This window comes from Gymnoscopelus braueri, assembly GCF_963280865.1.
Source record: "Gymnoscopelus braueri genome assembly, chromosome: 6".
In the NCBI taxonomy this organism is placed as follows: Eukaryota; Metazoa; Chordata; class Actinopteri; order Myctophiformes; family Myctophidae; genus Gymnoscopelus; species Gymnoscopelus braueri.
Window position 1 is genome coordinate 27757152 of NC_137607.1, and position 19900 is coordinate 27777051.

At 40.8% G+C, this 19900-nt stretch overlaps 3 protein-coding genes across 4 annotated transcripts in view; 2 read left to right on the forward strand and 1 right to left on the reverse strand.

The window, feature by feature from the left end:
* The window catches only part of pla2g4ab (phospholipase A2, group IVAb (cytosolic, calcium-dependent)), a 28017-nt gene extending 20678 nt beyond the window's left edge, over window positions 1-7339 (forward strand). For both annotated transcript variants that reach the window (XM_080429813.1, XM_080429814.1), the window contains exons 17-19: window positions 662-851; window positions 2193-2350; window positions 5022-7339. In XM_080429813.1, the coding sequence (XP_080285939.1) occupies window positions 662-851; window positions 2193-2350; window positions 5022-5159 (486 nt within the window). In that variant the 3' untranslated portion in view covers window positions 5160-7339. The remainder of the gene's footprint in view (window positions 1-661; window positions 852-2192; window positions 2351-5021) is intronic.
* Window positions 7340-13900: 6561 nt separating this feature from the next.
* On the forward strand, window positions 13901-18321 carry arpc5b (actin related protein 2/3 complex, subunit 5B). Its single transcript, XM_080431585.1, has 4 exons — window positions 13901-14163; window positions 15217-15289; window positions 16221-16397; window positions 16485-18321. Exons 1-4 carry the CDS (start codon window positions 14024-14026, stop codon window positions 16545-16547), a joined length of 453 nt encoding a protein of 150 aa, XP_080287711.1. The 5' UTR covers window positions 13901-14023; the 3' UTR covers window positions 16548-18321.
* Window positions 18322-18462: 141 nt separating this feature from the next.
* The window catches only part of hmcn1 (hemicentin 1), a 219447-nt gene continuing 218009 nt past the window's right edge, over window positions 18463-19900 (reverse strand). Inside the window, exon 107 of the mRNA XM_080431586.1 lies at window positions 18463-19711. Within this exon, the coding sequence (XP_080287712.1) occupies window positions 19345-19711 (367 nt within the window). The 3' untranslated portion in view covers window positions 18463-19344. The remainder of the gene's footprint in view (window positions 19712-19900) is intronic.

A 19900-nucleotide genomic window follows, 5' to 3' on the forward strand; every position in this document is an offset into this window, starting at 1 on the left:
CCATCACATGACGATTGTGAGAAGGTTTAGGAACAGGGGTATTGATAGATTCATTTTAGGCGACTGAATTTCCCCAGCTTGATCAATAAAGGTTTTATCTTAAAATGTGTCCTCACTATGCTCGTTATAAGATGGTAACATTTCTGTATAACCACTCTCAAAGGTGCGCTGTGGACAGTTCAGAAACCTGCCTACGAATCACATCATCAGTGGTCCTTTCAAACAAGATTTCACAAGAACTTGGTACAAGAACAATGGCCTCTATTTCAGTGTGGTCCAGGAAGAAAAAGGCTTATAGTAAACTACAGCCTTTTTCTTCCTGGAAAGTTTAGCTTTAGCATTTACTCCCCATCGATGATATCATTTGAGGAAGGTTTCTGATCTGAGCGTTAGTGAGATAAGGTTGAAAATGGCTGGAGCGCTCTTTTAATCTAACTGAGATATTATACAAATGTAACCACATGGACCCTAATGGGCCATTTGTTTACATTTGTACTCTCTCTTGACTTAATTAACACTGAGGATTTCACTGTGTATAATGTCATCATATTGACAGACCCTTGATAAAGGGATTGAAGAATAAGGAAGTGAATTAGGAAGTGGTTAAAACGACACACTTGTAGAGGACATTTTTTTTCAGTTTCTTAAATTTGCACCCTAGGAACTTCTGCTTGCAGAGAAGTGGGCTCGGATGAACAAACTGCCCTTTCCCAAGATCGACCCCAAAGTTTTTGACCGAGAGGGCCTGAAAGAATGCTACATCTTCAGACCAAAAAAGGGGGAAAAGAATTGCCCCACCATCATCCACTTTGTGCTGGTCAACATCAACTTTAGGAAGTTCAAAGCCCCCGGTAAGTACATACGCATGTGGAGGTTTTCATGTCGCGGAAAATATTTTTGGGGCTCTTTTGTAGGATTATAATGAGGCACGTTTACCATCACAGCATATGAGGCATCTCTTCCTCCAAGTAAAACACTGGAATTCCACCATATTTGGTCATTTCCGTTCCGTTTTACACATACTGTAGGAGAAGGTTGGGCCCCTTGTCTGCGTGACCCCAGTAAATCTTCCCTTTAAAGCCACAATCCGTAGGTTTTGTGTGTGTGTGCGCGTGTGTGCGTGTGTGTGTGTGTGTGTGTGTGTGTGTGTGTGTGTGTGTGTGTGTGTGTGTGTGTGTGTGTGTGTGTGTGTGTGTGTGTGTGTGTGTGTGTGTGTGTGTGTGTGTGTGTGTGTGTGTGTGTGTGTGTCTGTGTGTGTGTGTGTGCGTGTGGAGGGGGGGGGGGGGGTCCTTGAGTGCGGGCCTGGTGCCTGGGGGGGGGCCTCTCTCTCACACATCAGTGGGAGAGATCTGAGTGTAAACAGACCACATATCTTCAGCCGTACAAAGTTACACACTAACACCACATCCATGAAGGTCCCTATCCACTTTACTACCTCTTCACATACAGGTCATCCACCTACATACTTCCTCTGTCTGTTTATGTATGTTACACAAGGCTGGGTCTTTTGCACTGCAAAAATTTTACACCGCAGGAAGTTTGCCAAATTGGGGGAAAAAAGGCATGATGTTGACATGTACAGTGAACATAAGGGGCTAAGTAAAAGAAAATATATATTTACTTTTATGAAGTTCATGAAGTTACAAATTGTGCTTTCATTACACAGCATACATTGAGACATATTGATAACTTTGCATGTGCTAGGTGCTAAGGATGTTCCATTCAAAAGTTAATGTCCCTGCAAGGTTTTTCCCTAGCAAGAAATGCAAACTGCAAAACGAATTCTCTGGGATTATTACTCGCTGCCTTGCACATACAGTACACTAAATTGTCGGTGTTAATTCATCCATCTATAATTCAGAGAAGAGTGTACAAAATGTAACCAAAATGTGTTTCCGTAATTTGTAAACTCTCTGAGATCAATTAACACTTGATTGTATGGAGTAGATAACCTCCTGGGTGGGTAACTGACCTCCATTTTCTCATGTTTTAACTGACCGCCATTTTCTCGTGTTTTAACTGACCGCCATTTTCTCGTGTTTTAACTGACCGCCATTTCTTCATGTCTTAACTGACCTCCATTTCCTCATGTCTTAACTGACCTCCATTTCCTCATGTCTTAACTGACCTCCATTTCCTCATGTTTTAACTGACCACCATTTCTTCATCTTTTATCTGGACATTTCTTGCAGGAGTCCCAAGAGAGACCGAGGAAGAGAAAGAGGCTGCAGACTTTGACATCTTCGACGACCCTGAGACGCCATACTCCACCTTTAACTTCCAGTACAACAACAAGGCCTATATTCAGCTCCACGACCTCATGGAATTTAACACACTCAACAACTTAGAGGTCAGTTTTATCTACTTGGTTTAACAATGTCTGTTTTTGACTATGGTGATGTGCTGTACATGCATGCTTCAATCTCCACACTGAAGCCTCTGGAAGCAGTCTACCACAGTGCCCTACGTTTTATTACTGGTGATGATTATCACACCCATCACTGTATTTTATATGATAAAGTGGGTTGGCCATCTCTCACAGTGCGTAGACTTTAGAGAGCAACATTGTATTTTATTTATTTATAAGGCCTTGTGTGGTAAGCTTCCTTTGTACCTATCCGCGCATTTAGAACCAAAGGTTACTGGACATTCAACACGTTCACAAACACACATTAGATACCAGTCCACGTAAGAGCAGTGAACAAGGAAAGACTGCTTTCATTTATTATGCTCCACACAAATGGAACAAACTTCAGGACTCTCTGAAACTGGTGCGATTGGTCTCAATAGAGACATTTAGGGTGCTTCTTGAGGACACACGACACCTGTTTCATGTAACACTATATTTATTAGCATCTGTTGTAATATGATTCAAATGTTTGTTATTGTTCTTCATTATGTATGTGTTTTATATGCTGTTATCAGCGCGTCCTTGAAAAAGAGAGGTTGCTCTCAATGGGCTTCCCTGAATAAATAAAGGAAAAAGAAAGAAAGAAAGAACTAGACCAGTAGACCAGTGTACTCGGGTAGAGTAGATGTAAATCGGGACTGATGCAAGTTGGGAATGCATGCTCCACCCAGTTATGCAATATCCGTTGTACCTGTTGTCAGAGTAGTCGCTGTACCCATTATTAGAGTATCCAGTGCGGTACCCCAACTACCACATTATAATAACTTTAGATATTACAATCAATGGGTTATTTATAAACAGGCAACGGTCTACTTGGGAACGATGCAAGACGGGAAAGATGCAAGTTGGGAATGCTAGTCTCACCTGTTTATGCAATACCCGTTGTACTTTTTGTAGTACCCACTACCATACGACTGATCGACTAAATATGGAGAAAATGAAGTCCTAGTATGTAACACACCTACAAACCACTTTATAACTGAAGTTCATGATGTCATGAATAGTTCGTGACGAAAGGGGACGTTACGAACTTTTTTTTGGCTGGGGCCGGAGGACAAATGACCCCTGCCCATGTATGGACGAAACAGATACAAAGCCTCATGTAAGCCCGACCCCTTGGGTCTGGCAAAAAAACAATCAATAAAGGCAGAAAAGCCTAAAACAAATCTTCAAATAAAGATGACCTACATGGACATACACGAATGGAGTTCCATTTATATTGATGCAGCGACACAAACGTGACGCAAAGCTCAGCCAATCCGTGAAGCCAATGGGTTGGTTTGGCCAATCATGGAAGCTAATGCCTACATCCCTCACACATACACAGAGTTTCGGTGTATCCTCAGACAGACCGATACAGACATTCGTGTTTTTTTTGGCTCTGGACAACAGCCGGTCTGACTGAATTCCCACTCGGCACTGTACTTTCCATTGGCGACACACATAGCAAGTTTGAAATCATTGTTTGGACAGTAAGTTTTGCCAAATTGTCAAATGGCATTAACACAACTGCCTACTTGGGAGTTATGCCATTCAGTGAAAGCTATGAATGTTTATACAGGTACATTCACCTTTGTTCATCAAGTGCATTACATGTACAAGGAATGTGTCTTGTTCAGACTAGTGCTGTGATACTCATCAAAATGACAATGGTCATGAACAAACAAGCACACACAAAACGTAACCCACAATAATTACCCCACACACTCTACTGCTTGTTTGTTGATCATTAATTAATTTGTTGATTCATTTATTTATCTTACATTTGTTTGTGTCATTTACTTGTATCCTAGAGACTAGAGTCCAATTTTAAATATATTAAACAATAATATTTGGCCAGGCTATATCTGGATTACACAAGTTTTGACTACACAGAAGCTGTGTTACACATTACTGTAGGAATTGACTTTCCCTTGCCTTGTCTGATTCATGTCCTCTTGTTGAGTACTTGCTGTTGAGTGCTGATGTGATGCAATGTGTTTGATTTTATTGCAAGGTCACTCCATTCAGGCTGTGCCAATAAAATAGTAGTGGTGTAGATATGCAACTGTCACTCAAAGCCTTTAGAGATATTGATGGAGGCGAGCTCAGTTAGCCAGTGCTAATGTATGTAAAACAACATTTAGCGGTATGTACCGCTAAATGTCGCCTCAATGAACAGGATCTGACATATGTAAAATCTGCCCAACAACATCAAAGTTGGCTAAATTATCCAGAACTAATGGGGTCTCTCCCATAACTAAAGACTTCAAATGAATGTGCGTATGCTGATTTCTATATCTATGCACCAACCACGTTTCAATCAAGATTAACAAGGTGTTCAATGGACTAATTAGCTGTGGGCTAACTGCGTAGGTTGAAGTTGTCCAGCCACCCTCTGCATGATGAGGTTTATTGCAAAGCAAGATATTAACTGGAAAAACTGGGCCCACCTATCAAGCCATGAAAGTAACGTATATCATGAAAGCAAATCACATTAACACCTGCGCTCTTGAAATATTTTCTTAATAATGTTGTTTTATTTGACCAGTGTTTTTTAAATAAAGGTTGAATTTCAGGGAGTATTTTCCTGAATGGATTCATAGTATAACATGATCAAATGTTCCCCCAGATAATCAAAGAGGCCATCAAGGAGAGCATTGTGTACCGGAAGGACAATCCCTCACGCTGCTCGTTGTCCCTCTCCCTCAACGATATCCAGAAGAAGAAGTTTGGCAAGAGAGAGACCCGGACGAAACCCCGGAAGTGAAAACCTGAAGACTCAGTAGAATAAGTGGAATTCTCGTATCTGGAGACAATTGTTGAGGTTTTTCTATCTATGTAATGTGAAACACTGTGGGTCTGATAAAAACCTGTGGTTCTAAAGGGTAATGGTTTTATGTAAAAGACTCTTTGAATTTACCGGTAGAAGCCATAAGGAGTCTCACCTCCTCATTGTTTGAAACTTTCCATATAAGCCTCTCCGACCTACTTATTTAAATATTCAGCATCTGTGTTCAACACAGATATCATGTTCCCCTGCTCCCTTCAGCACCCCCTTAAGCCCCTCATGTTTGGCTCGTCCAAATATGCAACTCATGTGAGAACATGGAACAGCACCTTGTAACGACTGGGTTTGTTTGATGGCAACTCTTAAACATGCCAGATGCACCCCCTCTGGATACCTGAAACATCTCAATGACGTTTACCCACCTCATGGGAGAGAGAGAGCATTCCTCACTACCCTGCAGGGACTGTCTCACATTAAAGCCACCATTTTTGAAAAACAAAACAAGGCCCTAGTCTTTTGCCCTTTTGCTCTTAAAGGGGAAATCCACCCATTTTCAATATTTAACTATGTCATTAATATAGCATAAAGGAGTTGTGTGGAAATAAGAAAAAATTTAAAAAAAAATTAACATTGCAAAAAAAATTAACATTGCAAAAAAATTAACATTGCAAATTACACTGTGATGACTCATCATGGTGTAATTTGCAATGTTAATTTTTTTGCAATGTTAATTTTTTTTGCAATGTTAATTTTTTTTTAAATTTTTTCTTATTTCCACACAACTCCTTTATGCTATATTAATGACATAGTTAAATATTGAAAATGGGTGGATTTCCCCTTTAATGACGTACTGAGGTTCATCCCTCTGAATCGGGGTAAAGGTGTGGTTATTTTCCTGACCATGTTATTTCAGGCCTCTCTATTCCTTACTGGCACACATTGTTTTTATCAAGTAATTTCCTCCTTCCCCAAACCCACGGCTGTAGGACGTCTCAGAGGGAGGGGGTGGAAGGGTGACGGGAATTACATGATTATCACAGGCACGACTGTCCCCTTTATCTCATCTTTTTATCCTCTCTCTCTCTTTCTTTCTCTCTCTCTCTCTCTCTCTCTCTCTCTCTCTCTCTCTCTCTCTCTCTCTCATGGGCTGACAGAATTTGAGATGAGATTATTACAGGCACGACTGTCCACTTCATCTCATCCCTCCCCCCCTCTCTCTCTCTCAATCTCTACCTCTCTCTCTCTTTCTCTCTCTCTCTTTCTCTCTCTCTCTCTCTCTCTCTCTCTCTCTCTCTCTCTCTCTCTCTCTCTCTCTCTCTCTCTCTCTCTCTCTCTCTCTCTCTCTCTCTCATGGGCTGACAGAATTTGAGGTGAGGTGAGAGAGAGGCTAAGTTTGAGGCGGGGTGGGGAGATCATGGCGTGATCACGACATCCGCCCGTAGCTTTACGTTGCCTCTCGGCGGCGCTTAGTGGAATTTTACACACTACACCTATACCTGCAGCGTTGAAGGCCTGGAATCTGACACACTACACCTACGTATACCTGCAGGGGGCCGTGCAGAGAGCAGTGGAATTTTACACAGAAACCCTAACACCAACCCAATAGGATCACATAAACTCAGAAGACAGTTTTTTTTTGCAGTTCTACAGCGGTCAAAACTTTGCCAAATTGTGAGACTTGTGGGACTTCTTAGTGCATTGTACTGCAGCAATACAAGCTAATTTTGTTGCATTTAAAACCTTTTTGTCATTCATGTCTAACAGAATATTCTCTTGTATTTTATGACTGACTTGAATTGATATTCAAAGCTGAGTGCAACAAAAGACGACAAGCAATGCTGGTCTGATGAAGACAACTCTATGTTGAAACTAATTCATATCAGAGTGAAATGATGCAATATGTCAAATACTTATCATTACGCACCTATTTAGGTTTAATGACTATGACTATATAATACAGATTTGTCAAGCACTGTTACAGTAGCAAAAATATGTTTTCTATTATTTGTGTTAACGTGCTACCTTTTTTTGTGTGTCCTTTAACATTGTTTACATAATATGGAAGTAGGGTTTTTCTGGAAATCAAATCAAGGGGACCAAGTTGTGCACATAAACATATAATGTCATGCATACTGTTACACATCATTGAATAAAAAAAACGGGGGGGAAACTATTTACAGTTGTTTGTCTTTATTTGATACCCCTCCCTGAAATATCATGTTTGAAAGGAACTCAAACGGAAAATTTGTAATAGTTTTAGCATTCTTACATTGTTTTGTTAGCTGTGCATTTTAGAATTGATTTTAAGATTTTACTGACCGGCTCACCTGGGAGCTGGCCCCTGATTATATTGCTGAATTGATGTGAGCAGGAATGCAACCTTGGCTCCTTTGACCGGGCCCTTCTGGTAGTTCTAAAGTCTAGACTGAAGACTAAAGGCAACCGCACCTTTGCCATTAGGGCCCCAAGGCTTTGGAACAAGCTGCCTGAGGATAGCTAGCCAGATCAGTGTCTCCTTTCAAATCAGTTCTTAAAACACACCTAAACTTACTTTTACAGTACCCCCACCCCCTCCTATTGCTTTTACGTTTGTTCTATTTTCTGTTGATTATCTGTGTGATGTTCTTTTGCCATAGAACTGGTAGCTGTGAAGCACCAGACAGGTGCCCTATAAACAAATGTGATTAATTATTAAAATGTTTGCTACATAATGCTTCTTCAGCAGCCACATATACATACATAGTTACATACTCTAGTGTACAGTATTAAAATGTAGCTTTCATTACAGGATCCTCAAGAGATATGAAAGAAGATTCCTATGCTAGTCCTTTTGTCTGTATGACCTAAATGGGGCCATACTACTTTCATAAGGTTTATTCTTCCCTGAGAAACGTCTCGAAGCACTGCCAAATAATATCTTCAAAGTTTTCTGGAAAAGATCTCTGAAGTCCCCTGAAAAGTCTTACATTCACTTTGAACATGAAATGTTATGCCCTACTATTAACCATTTTCATGCAATTTGTAAAACATATTTGTGAAAGAACCTCAACTCTAAAATCTCTCTAAGAACAAAAGACATTTGCACTACATTGATTATTTTAATTATGCTCTATGGCAGGGTCTTTCTGCCGTTTTGCTACTGTCTTCTAGCTTGTATAAATCTACCTGTACATTTGTTCTATTTCTAGATCATGCCAGCACAGCAGTGGGTTATTTGCTCAATGAAAACCCCTATGGACAGGCGATAAAAAAAAGCCCATGAGACCTGTGGGTTTGTCTCTCTGCTCACTTGCTCACTCCCTTCTGTTTGTACATCCCTTGTGTTTCCCCTTTGGGGTTACCCCCATTCGTATTGTTCAACTGATTCTACTGTAAGTGCATTTGATGCATTGGACCACTTTTTGTTATGCTTGGTGCCAGGCCATGAAATATGCAGATTTATGGCTCCGGAGCAGTTTTACAAAACAGCACAAGTCTGTTAACTGCTTCTTTCACCTCGACAAGGGCAGCAGCCACCCACAGACTCTTGCAGACTTGCTCCAACTCATCACCTGGTAAATCATTACATTCCCCAATTAAAGAATCATGCAAGAGCAATATTCCATCATATGAGAGTACTAATTATGTACTTAGGATACTTTGCTGCGGTGCAAGTCTCGGAGGCTCTTTTCCCTGGCTCGGAAATGTCTCGCTGTGTTTGTTCTCCAGTGAAACCCCAGCAGACATTCAATGTTGTACCGCCTCGGAAATGCCTGCCTGTCTCGGTTGACTGTATAGGTCAAATGTTTTCCATACTGAAGCTTGTTAAAGTGCACATTCACGTGATTGCCCTGTATGTGCCTGTATGTCTTTTGATGTGTTGAGTCATACACATAGCACAGACGGGCTGTGGCAAACCACAAATCCCGCAATGAGGACACTCATGACCAATGCATGCGATGCGTGTGTTTGTGTGTGTGTGTGTGTGTGTGTGTGAGAGAGAGAGAGAGAGAGAGAGAGAGAGAGAGAGAGAGAGAGAGAGAGAGAGAGAGAGAGAGAGAGAGAGAGAGAGAGAGAGAGAGAGACACGGGAGGGACAGCATGTGTGTGTGTGTGTGTGAGTGTGTGTGTGTGTGTGTGTGTGTGTGTGTGTGTGTGTGTGTGTGTGTGTGTGTGTGTGTGTGTGTGTGTGTGTGTGTGTGTGTGTGTGTGTGTGTGTGTGTGTGTGTGCGTGTGCGCGCACGTGTGTGTGTGTGTGTGTGTGCGTGTGTGTGTGTGTGTGTGTGTGTGTGTGCGTATGCGTGTGCGTGTGCGCGTGAGTGTGGTGCGTGTGTGTATTTTTTGGAGGGATTGATTAGCATGATGTGCACATGCACCTCTGATACAGAAGCTCCTGGTCCTGTATCAGTAGAGGTCATTAAACATGCATGTGGGAGGGGGGAGGAATTTCAGGTTTATAGACCTCCCTCTCTTTCAGTATCTCTCTGACACCATCCTACTATTCTGGTTGTATTACTGGGCTTCAAATACTTCCGCTGAAACTTCCAGCGTAGTGAGCAAAACTTTCTCATGACGAGAGTTGACACAGGCCGGACAGGCCGGAACCTGCCTGCCTCAGGAGATATGAGGGGGCGGTCCAGTATGTCTTGACCAGATGGGAAATAGTGTGTTTGTGTTATCCTTGCACCTCCTAAGGCAAAGTGCCAGTAGTCTAGACAGTGTACACTAGGAAATACGAAAACTTACAGTAATATAGAGTACAGTAGGTGTGTCACTTCCCCCAGAAATCCTGAGAACAAGGCTCTGTCTTTGAAAGTTTTTGGATCTGATTTCTTAAACCAGACCCAAAATAAATAAGCCTATTGCCAACAGCTTTTCTGGAAGCAATATTTTTTAATAAGTAGGGTCTCAAGGTGAGAGAGTGCATTTGTCATGTTTAGCTCTGAAACTAAAAAGGTTTCAAGATCACTGTTGGTTATTTATCCATGATGTAAAAGTTTGGTCAAGAGGATGCAACTATTTGTTTATGACAAATGATCTGTCTGATTACAGTAAAGATGAATACAGTACATTAGCAAAGTGGAAATTTCAGCTCATTTCTCGCAAATGCGTTCATTGGCGTAGGCGATGACCTGACATCATGAGTTAAAGCTCTGACTTAAAAGCCTATCTATCATGATGGACCACCGTGGATGACCAGCAATCTCTCACCCATAACCAACCCAGTAAAATAAATACCTCCACTGCAACCTTTAAAAGAGTAGTGAATGAGGTGAGTCATATACACACAAGCATGTACACACGCGCGTGCCCACACACACGCACGCACACACACACACACACACACACACACACACACACACACACACAATTACTATACGCTATCTGCTTTACTTGCAAATACAAATATATTTATTGGGAACAGGAACAACATTTCCACAAAGGCCTGTGGACCGAACATATTCCTGTTCCCAATAAATACATTTGTATTTGCATTTTACAAGTGAAGAAGATAGTGTGCGGGAAGTCCTTTCTTCTTCAAAAGATAGCCCATGGTCTTCTCCAACACACCTGTCGATCTATAGGTGTGCAAAGGTCCTGCTCTTTTATTTACCCCGTGGGAAAATCTGTTTGGGCACTACACAAACCAATTAGTGCATTGCATGTTTCACCTAAATACAGAGACAATGACCATATCTTATCACACATCATGACAGACAAGGGATGCATGGCACACCCATTTCTTTGCATTCAGAGCACTAATTGAGATGAATGTGTTTCTGAACCGGTTTAGTCTGCACCTGAGGACCCTATTCCCCCTGCCAGACAGGAGTTGATATTCAGAATGGAGAATGTGGTCATAGTCTGTATTTCTAAATACCTACTGTATCTATACAGCTGACCCACCTTTATTCATTAAGCAAAGGATAGCTGAATCATCTGTATATAGTTTACTGGAGCCCAGTGGTAGATTCAGGCTGTCTGAGGACAAGCCAAAGCAGGGGTGAAACAAATATAAAAAGGGCATCAGCTGCACTCATGAGGACACATGTCTCGCACGTAGGAGCACATCGAGGCCAAATACTTTTCGAGCATGACACAGTATGGCACTCTACACAGGCACAGCGCCCTAGTGGACACACTTCATGTTTTCTCTACTAGAAGGGCAACCTAGAAGGCGCTTCTCCATCATATTTTCTCCGCTGTAAGGGCGTTATCTTGCACATTGGACAAACATACAGTATGGACAATTTGTCATGCTTTTTTTTCTACCATTGGGCATCCAAGAGGGCACTTTGGGGCACAATCACGGAATCCACGGAAGTCATTTAGTGCAGGCCTGGGTAAATAGAGGATAACAGGAGAACTCACATACAGCTTGTTGCCTATTGATGTTTTGTGTGCCTGAGGGTCTAGTTGATCTCTCTCTCTCTCTCTCTCTCTCTCTCTCTCTCTCTCTCTCTCTCTCTCTCTCTCTCTCTCTCTCTCTATGGGCATCACTCCCTGTAGTGTTGTCAGCCATTCAATTCATTTAAGTGATCCTTGTCAGTCAATAATAACGTGGGAACACAACCTAACCTTATCAATCTGCCTACTTAATCTACAAGAGCTCCCTCCACACAGCTGATTCAAATCAATCATCAATGGCTCTTGACATTTGATTTTCTCTTATCTGTAGGCTAACTCCTATCTTATTGTAAGTTGCTTTGGATAAAAGCAGCTAAATGACTGTAATGTCATGTAATATCTTGTGTAAGTGTTTAATTCTGACTGTGACTGGCTGCTGTTGCTGCTGTGACACCTGAATCTCTGCATGGGGATTAAATGGTGCTTTCAGTGCTTGATAATATAACTTAAGCATTGATCATCAATTTGAATCAGCGGAGGGAGTAAGTAGGCAGACCCTTTTTGATTTCTGTCAAGTTGTGTTCCCACATTATTGACTGATTTGACCCCTCAAATGCATTGAATGACTGACAACAGGAAGCGATGCCCATAATTCACACACCTTTTCCCCTGTAAATTCCCAAGGAAACTTGTGGTAGCCTACATGTATATTTACATGGCCAAAACTAAGAAATGTGTCACTTTGCAATTTTGCAATCCAATAGACCAATTATTTGTTTACTAACATTGAGACTGAACGCACAGCACAGGTGATTGTTTCACGCAATCAATTCCCAACCTGTTGTTTGTTTTGTTTGGGGTGCGCTGGTTTCAGCACACCCCAACCCCCTCTTGTGTGTTGGCTAGTGAGGCGCGTCCTAGCGAGATCTGACAGAATGGAAAGACTGGTGACGCGAGGTTAGACCGAATGGGTTTCATTGCGCGCATAGTACTGGTTGCGCGCATACTGGTTCTTATCAGTGTGACGTCGTCTGTTAAGGGGTCTACACATTATGTAAAATGAAATAAAATAAAAACCAGCTTCAGAGTAAATAGAAAAGTGCGTTTGCTGTTTTAAGGGTTAACCAGGCTGGGTTAAAGGTAGGGTAAGTGATATTTTGGGGTTAAAACAAAAAGTATTTTGTTAAAAGGTTAAAGCCAGGTTAAAGCACTATATTCTGATAGTAATCATTTCTATAGAGTGTTTGTTCAGTAACAGGAGTCTCCCCGTCTCCTCCAGCTCTTTAGTAAACAGAAAATAAATTTTCCGGTAGGTGTCAAAATCTCAGCCAATCAGGAGAAAGTACCAATTTTTAAGCTTCACTTTTTATAGTGTTCCAGTTCCAATTTTGCCTGCTCATTTCTTAGTGTCATCACTTCCAATTTCACTTGTTTAATCTATATCCTGATTGAGTTCTCTATCCTGATTGGATCAAATTGGAAATGAAACTGAAACTGAAACGAAAATGCATTTTCTGTTTTATAAAGAGCTGGAGAGACAAGGAGACTCCTTTTATTGAACAAACACTCTATAGCAATGAGTACTATCAGAATATAGAGATATTTAACACTTATTTTAACCAAAGAAAATCACTTACCCTACCTTGACATTATGAAACGCATATATAACTTTAGTATCGCTCTCTCTCGCTCTCTCTCGCTCATGTCTTAAGTTGTACTGCCCTCTAGTGGGAACATACTGCAACTACAAAGCAACAAAGCGCATTTTCACACTGTGACCTCTGGGGGGCGCGGTGGTGAAGGCGGAAGTACAGGCAAGAGAGCAGGGTTGCCACGTCTGATTATTATAAGCTACTTTGGGCTTGTCTTTCTGTAAAGTTGCTTGTAGAACTTGGTAGTTGCGGGTTGCGGTTTTTTGGGCTTGTTTTTAAAGTGTAGTTATTTTGGGCTTATTTCCATTTTTTATTATTATCATTGTTTTAACCAGTTCTCAAACATTTGCATGTCAAGGTCAAGGATGTATTTCTCTGCAGACCCCCACCATCCCCATCCATCATCATTTCGATGAATTGAGTACAAAGGACTCACTAAGCCATAGTGCTTTCTTGGGTTTAAAATCCTCTTAACAGACCTTGTATTGAACTGTACTTCGTGTGCTTGTCTTTGCAAACTGTTAATAAAGTATTCAATCGATGAAAAAAATAATAACTTTCAAATATATTCCAAATATGTTTTTTTTTCTTCTCAAGATCTTTTTGAAAATAGCAGATCTACAAGTGAGCTTATGGATCGGCTATTTTCATAGAGCCAATAAAGTGCTCATGTGGCTTCTTTTGGGCTTGTTTTCATATACCTAGTTGCTTATTTCTCTCTCACACAATCTGGCAACACTGGGTAAAGGGAGAAAGAAGGGGGCTGGTGGCCATAGAATAGAAAGAACTACCGAAGCAGGCCGGGGGATTCTAGCTTAAATTATCGTATTTTTAACTCCAAATAAAACATTCAGACGTTGCAAACATGTCGAAGAACACCGTGTCCGACCGCTTCAGGCGAGTAGATGTGGATGAATACGACGAGAACAAGTTTGTGGACGAGGAGGAGGGAGGAGAAAACACAGTGGGTCCCGACGAGGCAGAGGTGGATTCACTCATCAGACAATATCCTTTACAATCAATTATATCAATCAAGTGAATCAGTTATATACACTGCATGCCTATGTAATGTATTTGTTTATTATGCTTTATTATTAAGACTGTTCGTTCGAGCTCATTGATAGGTGTCTTGTGTAAATATCCACAAGATGGCAAGCTCTTGCACCCAGTGGTGTAAAGTAACTAAGTACATTTACTCAAGTACTGTACTTGAGTACAATTTTGAGGTACTTTTACTGTACTGGAGTATTTCCAGTTTTCAATACTTTTACTCCATTCACATCTCAGAGGCAAATATTGTACTTTTTTACTCCACTACAATTATTTGAAAGCTTTAGTTACTAGTTACTTTGTAGATTTGCATGTGCATCCACAAGATGACAAGCTCTTGCACCCTAAGGTTCCAATCACTGTGTCCAGACTTGTCTAGCGAAAATCAGCCCACATTCCAAGGATTGCTGCTCCTGAATAATGCTGAATAATATCGTTTTTGGTTCTACTACAAATAATAGCAAACAGCTGCGTGGACATTAAAGATAACAAACAGGTAGCCTGCCAATTATTCAGACTTTTAATGAATAGGGCCTTTTTTTTAGAAGAGGAAGTACAGCTATTCCATACCTTATAAGTCGTTATCATGCCATGATGCCTCTGTACACATCAGTTCAAGTGTCAGAAAAGAGGAAGGACAGAGAGGTGCTGGTTATACCTAACTATGGTAGTTTACTATGCAAAATGTAATATGTTGATTACTTGTTCACATATCTATCTATGAAACTGTTTGCTTAACTACGGATACTAATGTTATTTAGATATGTTCAAGACAGATGCTACGTTTAATGTTGTTTACCTGTTAATATCCAAGTAACTTTGTTGCAGTTCATTGTTTTCTTTGCACTACTTGACCATTTACCATGTGAATGTCATTAATTTGACAAAAATTCATGCCACTTTAGCACTTAGGCCAAGCATGATCTTTGTAAGTTGCTCCGGATGAGAGTGTCTGCCAAATGCCTAAACTGTATCTACAGAATTATACTTCCTTAACATTCTTCGCACAGGGAATCTCACAGAGGCTTTACATGCCGTTCTGAAGAACCCACCCATCAACACAAAGAACCAGAACGTCAAGGTAAGTTTATGTCTGCTTCAAGCATTTCCTTGGGCCTACTACTTGTAAATCATAATCTACTTGGGGGTTGTTTAAAGCGATACAATTACAACACGTATGACATATTATGTAACATTTCCCTCTTACTGATGAAGCTGCTTAACATGGATAATTTACCTGGCCAACACAATAACTTTAATTACAACTCTACTACTCTTGCTCAGTCTATTAGCTTGTTCTTTGTCTAGAGAAAAAATCTGCACATCCCTTTGGTCTGACTCTAGTCTAGTGGGTTCTATATTGTGTAAGCACATCTGATAAAGACTACCTGGTCCTCTCTTTGTAACCAGGGTAAAATCACTGGGATGATTTTGTTGTGTGACTGCATTCTATAAAAATATCAGCTCAGTGGTCTTGTGGCTAGAGTGTCTGACTGTCAGACTGTGAGGTCAGGGTTCAATCCCATGGCTGAGTCATACCAAAGACTATAAAAATGGTACCCACTGCCTCCCTCCTTGGCACTTGGCATCAAGGGTTGGATTGGGAGTAAGTCCCTGTGACATACTAGCATCATGACCAGGGGATGTACTTGTACATCACGCTGCCTCACGCAAAGTAAACAGGATATAGGCTCTGATCTAAGGGCTGTTGGTTCCCAAAGCTACTTATTCTATAAAAAAAAAAAGAATTATTTGGCGCACTTCTATAGAAAAGAAGTAGATCCTGTTCACAACGTTTCGATTCACACAGCTTTTTCCTCAGGTCTCTCAACGACCAGAGAAAGGTACATGTGTACAGGTGTGGCTATACATGCCTCATTTGAACAAAAACGTAATTGCGTGCTTGAGACTGTGTACGGGATCTGCTTCTTTGAAGAAATTGTATTCGACTGCAGCCCCTCCCATGTTGGGTAAAGACTCACTCTTAGATTTTCTCACTTGTCACTCAAAAGGATCGTGCTGAAGGTTTGGTGCTGAAAGTGCTCAGCGCCTTCAAAAGCAGTGACATAGAGAAAGGAGTGCAGTCCCTGGACCATAACGGCGTGGACCTGCTGATGAAGTACATCTACAAAGGCTTCGAAAAGCCGTCGGAGAACAGTAGTGCAGTCCTGCTGCAGTGGCATGAAAAGGTAGGCCTCACGTTTAATGATTAAACATGATTATAATAACTTGACAATAACCACTTAATCAGTAATGTGTTTTTTCCTCTCTTGCAGGCACTGTCAGCAGGAGGAGTGGGCTGCATCGTCAGGGTACTAACAGCCAGGAAGACGGTCTAACACAGGAGCTCTACACCCCACCTTACTGAGACTGCAGTGGTTCGGTACACAAAGTAATCTGATGGATATGTAGCAAGGGGACATAAAGGAAATCTGATTCTCAACCCAGTGTGACTTAGACCGTAGACATGAAACGACAAGTGAAATCTGGGTCAAAACAGATTTTGTTTATTTTCCTCTTGCGTGATCCAGTCTATCAAATATTATTCCTCATAGGCTGTGTGTTTGTGTGTATATTTTGTGTGTATATATACATACTGTATATACAGTCTGTATATGCGCCTGTACTGTACAGTATACAGTCTCATTTGAACAACTGTCATTCACATACATTTGTGCTGACGGGCATGATTTGTATTGACAACAAACAGATTAGTTTCGACACAGTAGCTACTACACACACACACACACACACACACACACTTTTACCACAGATGCTTAATGTTTTCAGCTTTGTTTCTCTCAGGAAAACTCCCAGAAAACGGTATTTGTTTACCACCACACTATGTATTCTTTGCTAAATGGAGGCTTCCTGATGGGGGGGGACAAAAGCATAAATCTTTTTCATTAATATACCCTCATTGCCACCATCTAGCAGTCTCCTGAAAAGCAGTAGCAGGAGGAAGGTGGATTTTCTATTGGGGTCACCATTCCCCTGAGGGTGGGGGGCCTTCTCTATCTATCCATCCACCATGCCTGTCCCACTTAAGGATTATTACCCATGATGCAGCACAGTCTGCTATCTCCATCACCACTCCAATTAATCCCACTTTATTGTCTATTTTCATCACTATTTCATGTCCACTCAAAAATATACTGTACAGGGCATTACCTGGCTCTGCTATTACATTTAATAGGTGATGAATTTTTTCCCCTTCACTTTCAGGAACATTGCGTGTCAGTATGAGAATTGTTTCTCAGATCATGTTTCCCTTTTCTTTTTTCTTTTGTCATTTAAAAGGGAAAATAATGGTCGGATTGGCTCTGAGTTGTCTCCCCTTCAATATTTCATTCTTTTTATAGCTATATTTGTGCAATAGCCAGACCATTCAGACAATTAATATTTAAGTCCCAGTGCATATGGAAATTGAACAAAAGTAATTTAATTTATCTTACGTCTCAAATACTTGCATGAACCCTTCCGACTTGTGAAATTCTGTATCATTTCAAGCATTTCATGCCTGCATGCATTTGTCCCTTTTAACATGCTTTGGGTCTTTGCCGGAAAATTCCAATCTCCTGCATTGAAATTGAGTTTAATTTGATATTCTCTTTGTGGACATAGTACGTACATTCATTCATTTGCTTTACCTTTTTTTTTATAAGCAGTCGTTTTACTTGGTCTGCCTTTTCTGGTGGATTGCTTTTGTTGCCAAATGAGTTATAACACAGTAGGCTTGTCGAAGTGTACACGTGTTTTTCTCGCATATCATAAATGACTTATGAAAATGTCATGTTAAGTTTCCGAACGAATAAGGGGAATTTGGTGTTTTTTCCAATCAAGCACTTGTGCTTTCTGATACATCATGAATGCATCAACATATTTATGCAACAAATTAATATATAATCATTAGTTATCAGACTTGGAATTTCATGGTTAAATAATACTGTTTTTCAGTGTTGATGCATCCATACATTCGATTTTTTTAGCGTGTGTATATCAAGCCAGTGATCGAGCAAGATTATAATACTACATACTAAACTGATGTACAACTGCCTTACTCATTCCTTTTTTAAGTTTGTGCTTATCAAATGAAATAAAAGATGAAAGCTGTTTATACTGTAAAAGTTGTCATATATTCATGCATAAGCATAATTGTATATTGCATATTGTGTCGTAGTGTAGCAAAAATGTTAATGAACTGACAATGAAAACACCTTTTTCTAGAGATTGTGTTGCAGATACTAATGCAGAGTTTGAGTGTATATTTGTCATTTTATTACATTTTTCTTTTTTTTATAAAAAAAATTAATACAATATAGCAATACATTATCAGAAAACAACACCTATATACACATAAAAATAGAATACATCTTGGTAATTGGATGGAATATGACAATGATGATGCTTTAACTACCTTTTATCTGATCCCATTGTGCAACCTTGTGTTATGATGGGCAATTACCTGAGGATGAGTGTTTTGACAGTCAAGTTTTCTCTTGCCAAGATGAGCACCATATCATACTAATGAAACGAACAGCTCCTTCACCTGTAGTCACATTGTTGCTTTGCGTGATGTTTCATACAATGGCATGGCAAAGGTGGAACTGCCCCGTTTTCACGTTCAAGCACTTCCCAATAAGTTAATCATAGGTAGATGTAATTATAGACTAAATTAAGGATTATTTTAGTGTCGTGTCGGGTAAGGAGGGTTGGACCTACATTCTGGGCCAGTGGTGGATGTATTGGCCCTGAGGACTTGGTCGACCATAAATAACTATGTAGGGGCAAGGGGGACGAGACAAGAAAAACAACTTCTGAACGTCCTTAATAATACAAATGAACAGGATTCCAGGGGATGGGGCCAATAAATAACCATTTTCCTCCAACCAAAAGAGCCCCTCTCTTGCGTTATTCCCATTCTATATCCATTCTCAGTTTGCAGTGTTGTACTCCCGTAGTGGCCTCTCACACTCCAAACAAGTACGTATTTTTTTTCAGTCTGTTGATTGATGCAGCATCTTTTTCAAACCACACCCAGCCAGTTGCCGCTAATGCTTGCTTGCACTCAGTGGTGCTTTGCTAGGTGGACGCGACCCCTCACCGCCCCCTTCTTTTATGTCATGTAAAGTGCTCTCAGTAGGGGTAGGCGGACACGGCAATGTAGACAATGAAGGTCGTCTGGTACTCAATGCCTCCGTCCTCGCTGAAGGACAGAGCTCGGACCTTCATGCGGTAAGTGTGGGGCTCTCGTAATGCCCGTGTGGTAAACAGTACTCCCTTTAGGTTCTCATCTCGCAGGGCGAAGGGTAACGTGACGTCTTCGTCCACAGCAAGGAAAGTGGTTCTGGGGTGCATCACACCGTCTTGGGTGTAGGCCACCAGCCTAATCAGGTCCTGATTGGCTGCAATGCCAAAAGGGAGTGACAGCAGCTTGTATTCCAGGGCATAGGGGCTCAGGGCACATTCCACATCATTTGGAGGGCAGTTCTTCAGACAGAATCTACAGAAATCCCAGAGAGACAGGATTTATAAATTAATGCATCCATTAATAGATTTATGATGTAATGGCCTGAGGTATTTGAGTAATAAAGTTCCTCTTCCTCCCCATGGGCATTTAAACTGAGGCATTATTTCCTTTCTCCACCAAACAACTGTTTACCTGAGCATTGAATAATCTGTTTGTGATAAA

Coding starts and splice junctions, on each gene's coding strand:
- arpc5b (XM_080431585.1), top strand. CDS start 14,024: ATGTCGAAGAACACCGTGTCCGACCGCTTCAGGCGAGTAGATGTGGAT. Junction 15,290..16,220: donor CAAAGAACCAGAACGTCAAG/GTAAGTTTATGT, acceptor GTCACTCAAAAG/GATCGTGCTGAAGGTTTGGT. Junction 16,398..16,484: donor TGCTGCAGTGGCATGAAAAG/GTAGGCCTCACG, acceptor CCTCTCTTGCAG/GCACTGTCAGCAGGAGGAGT.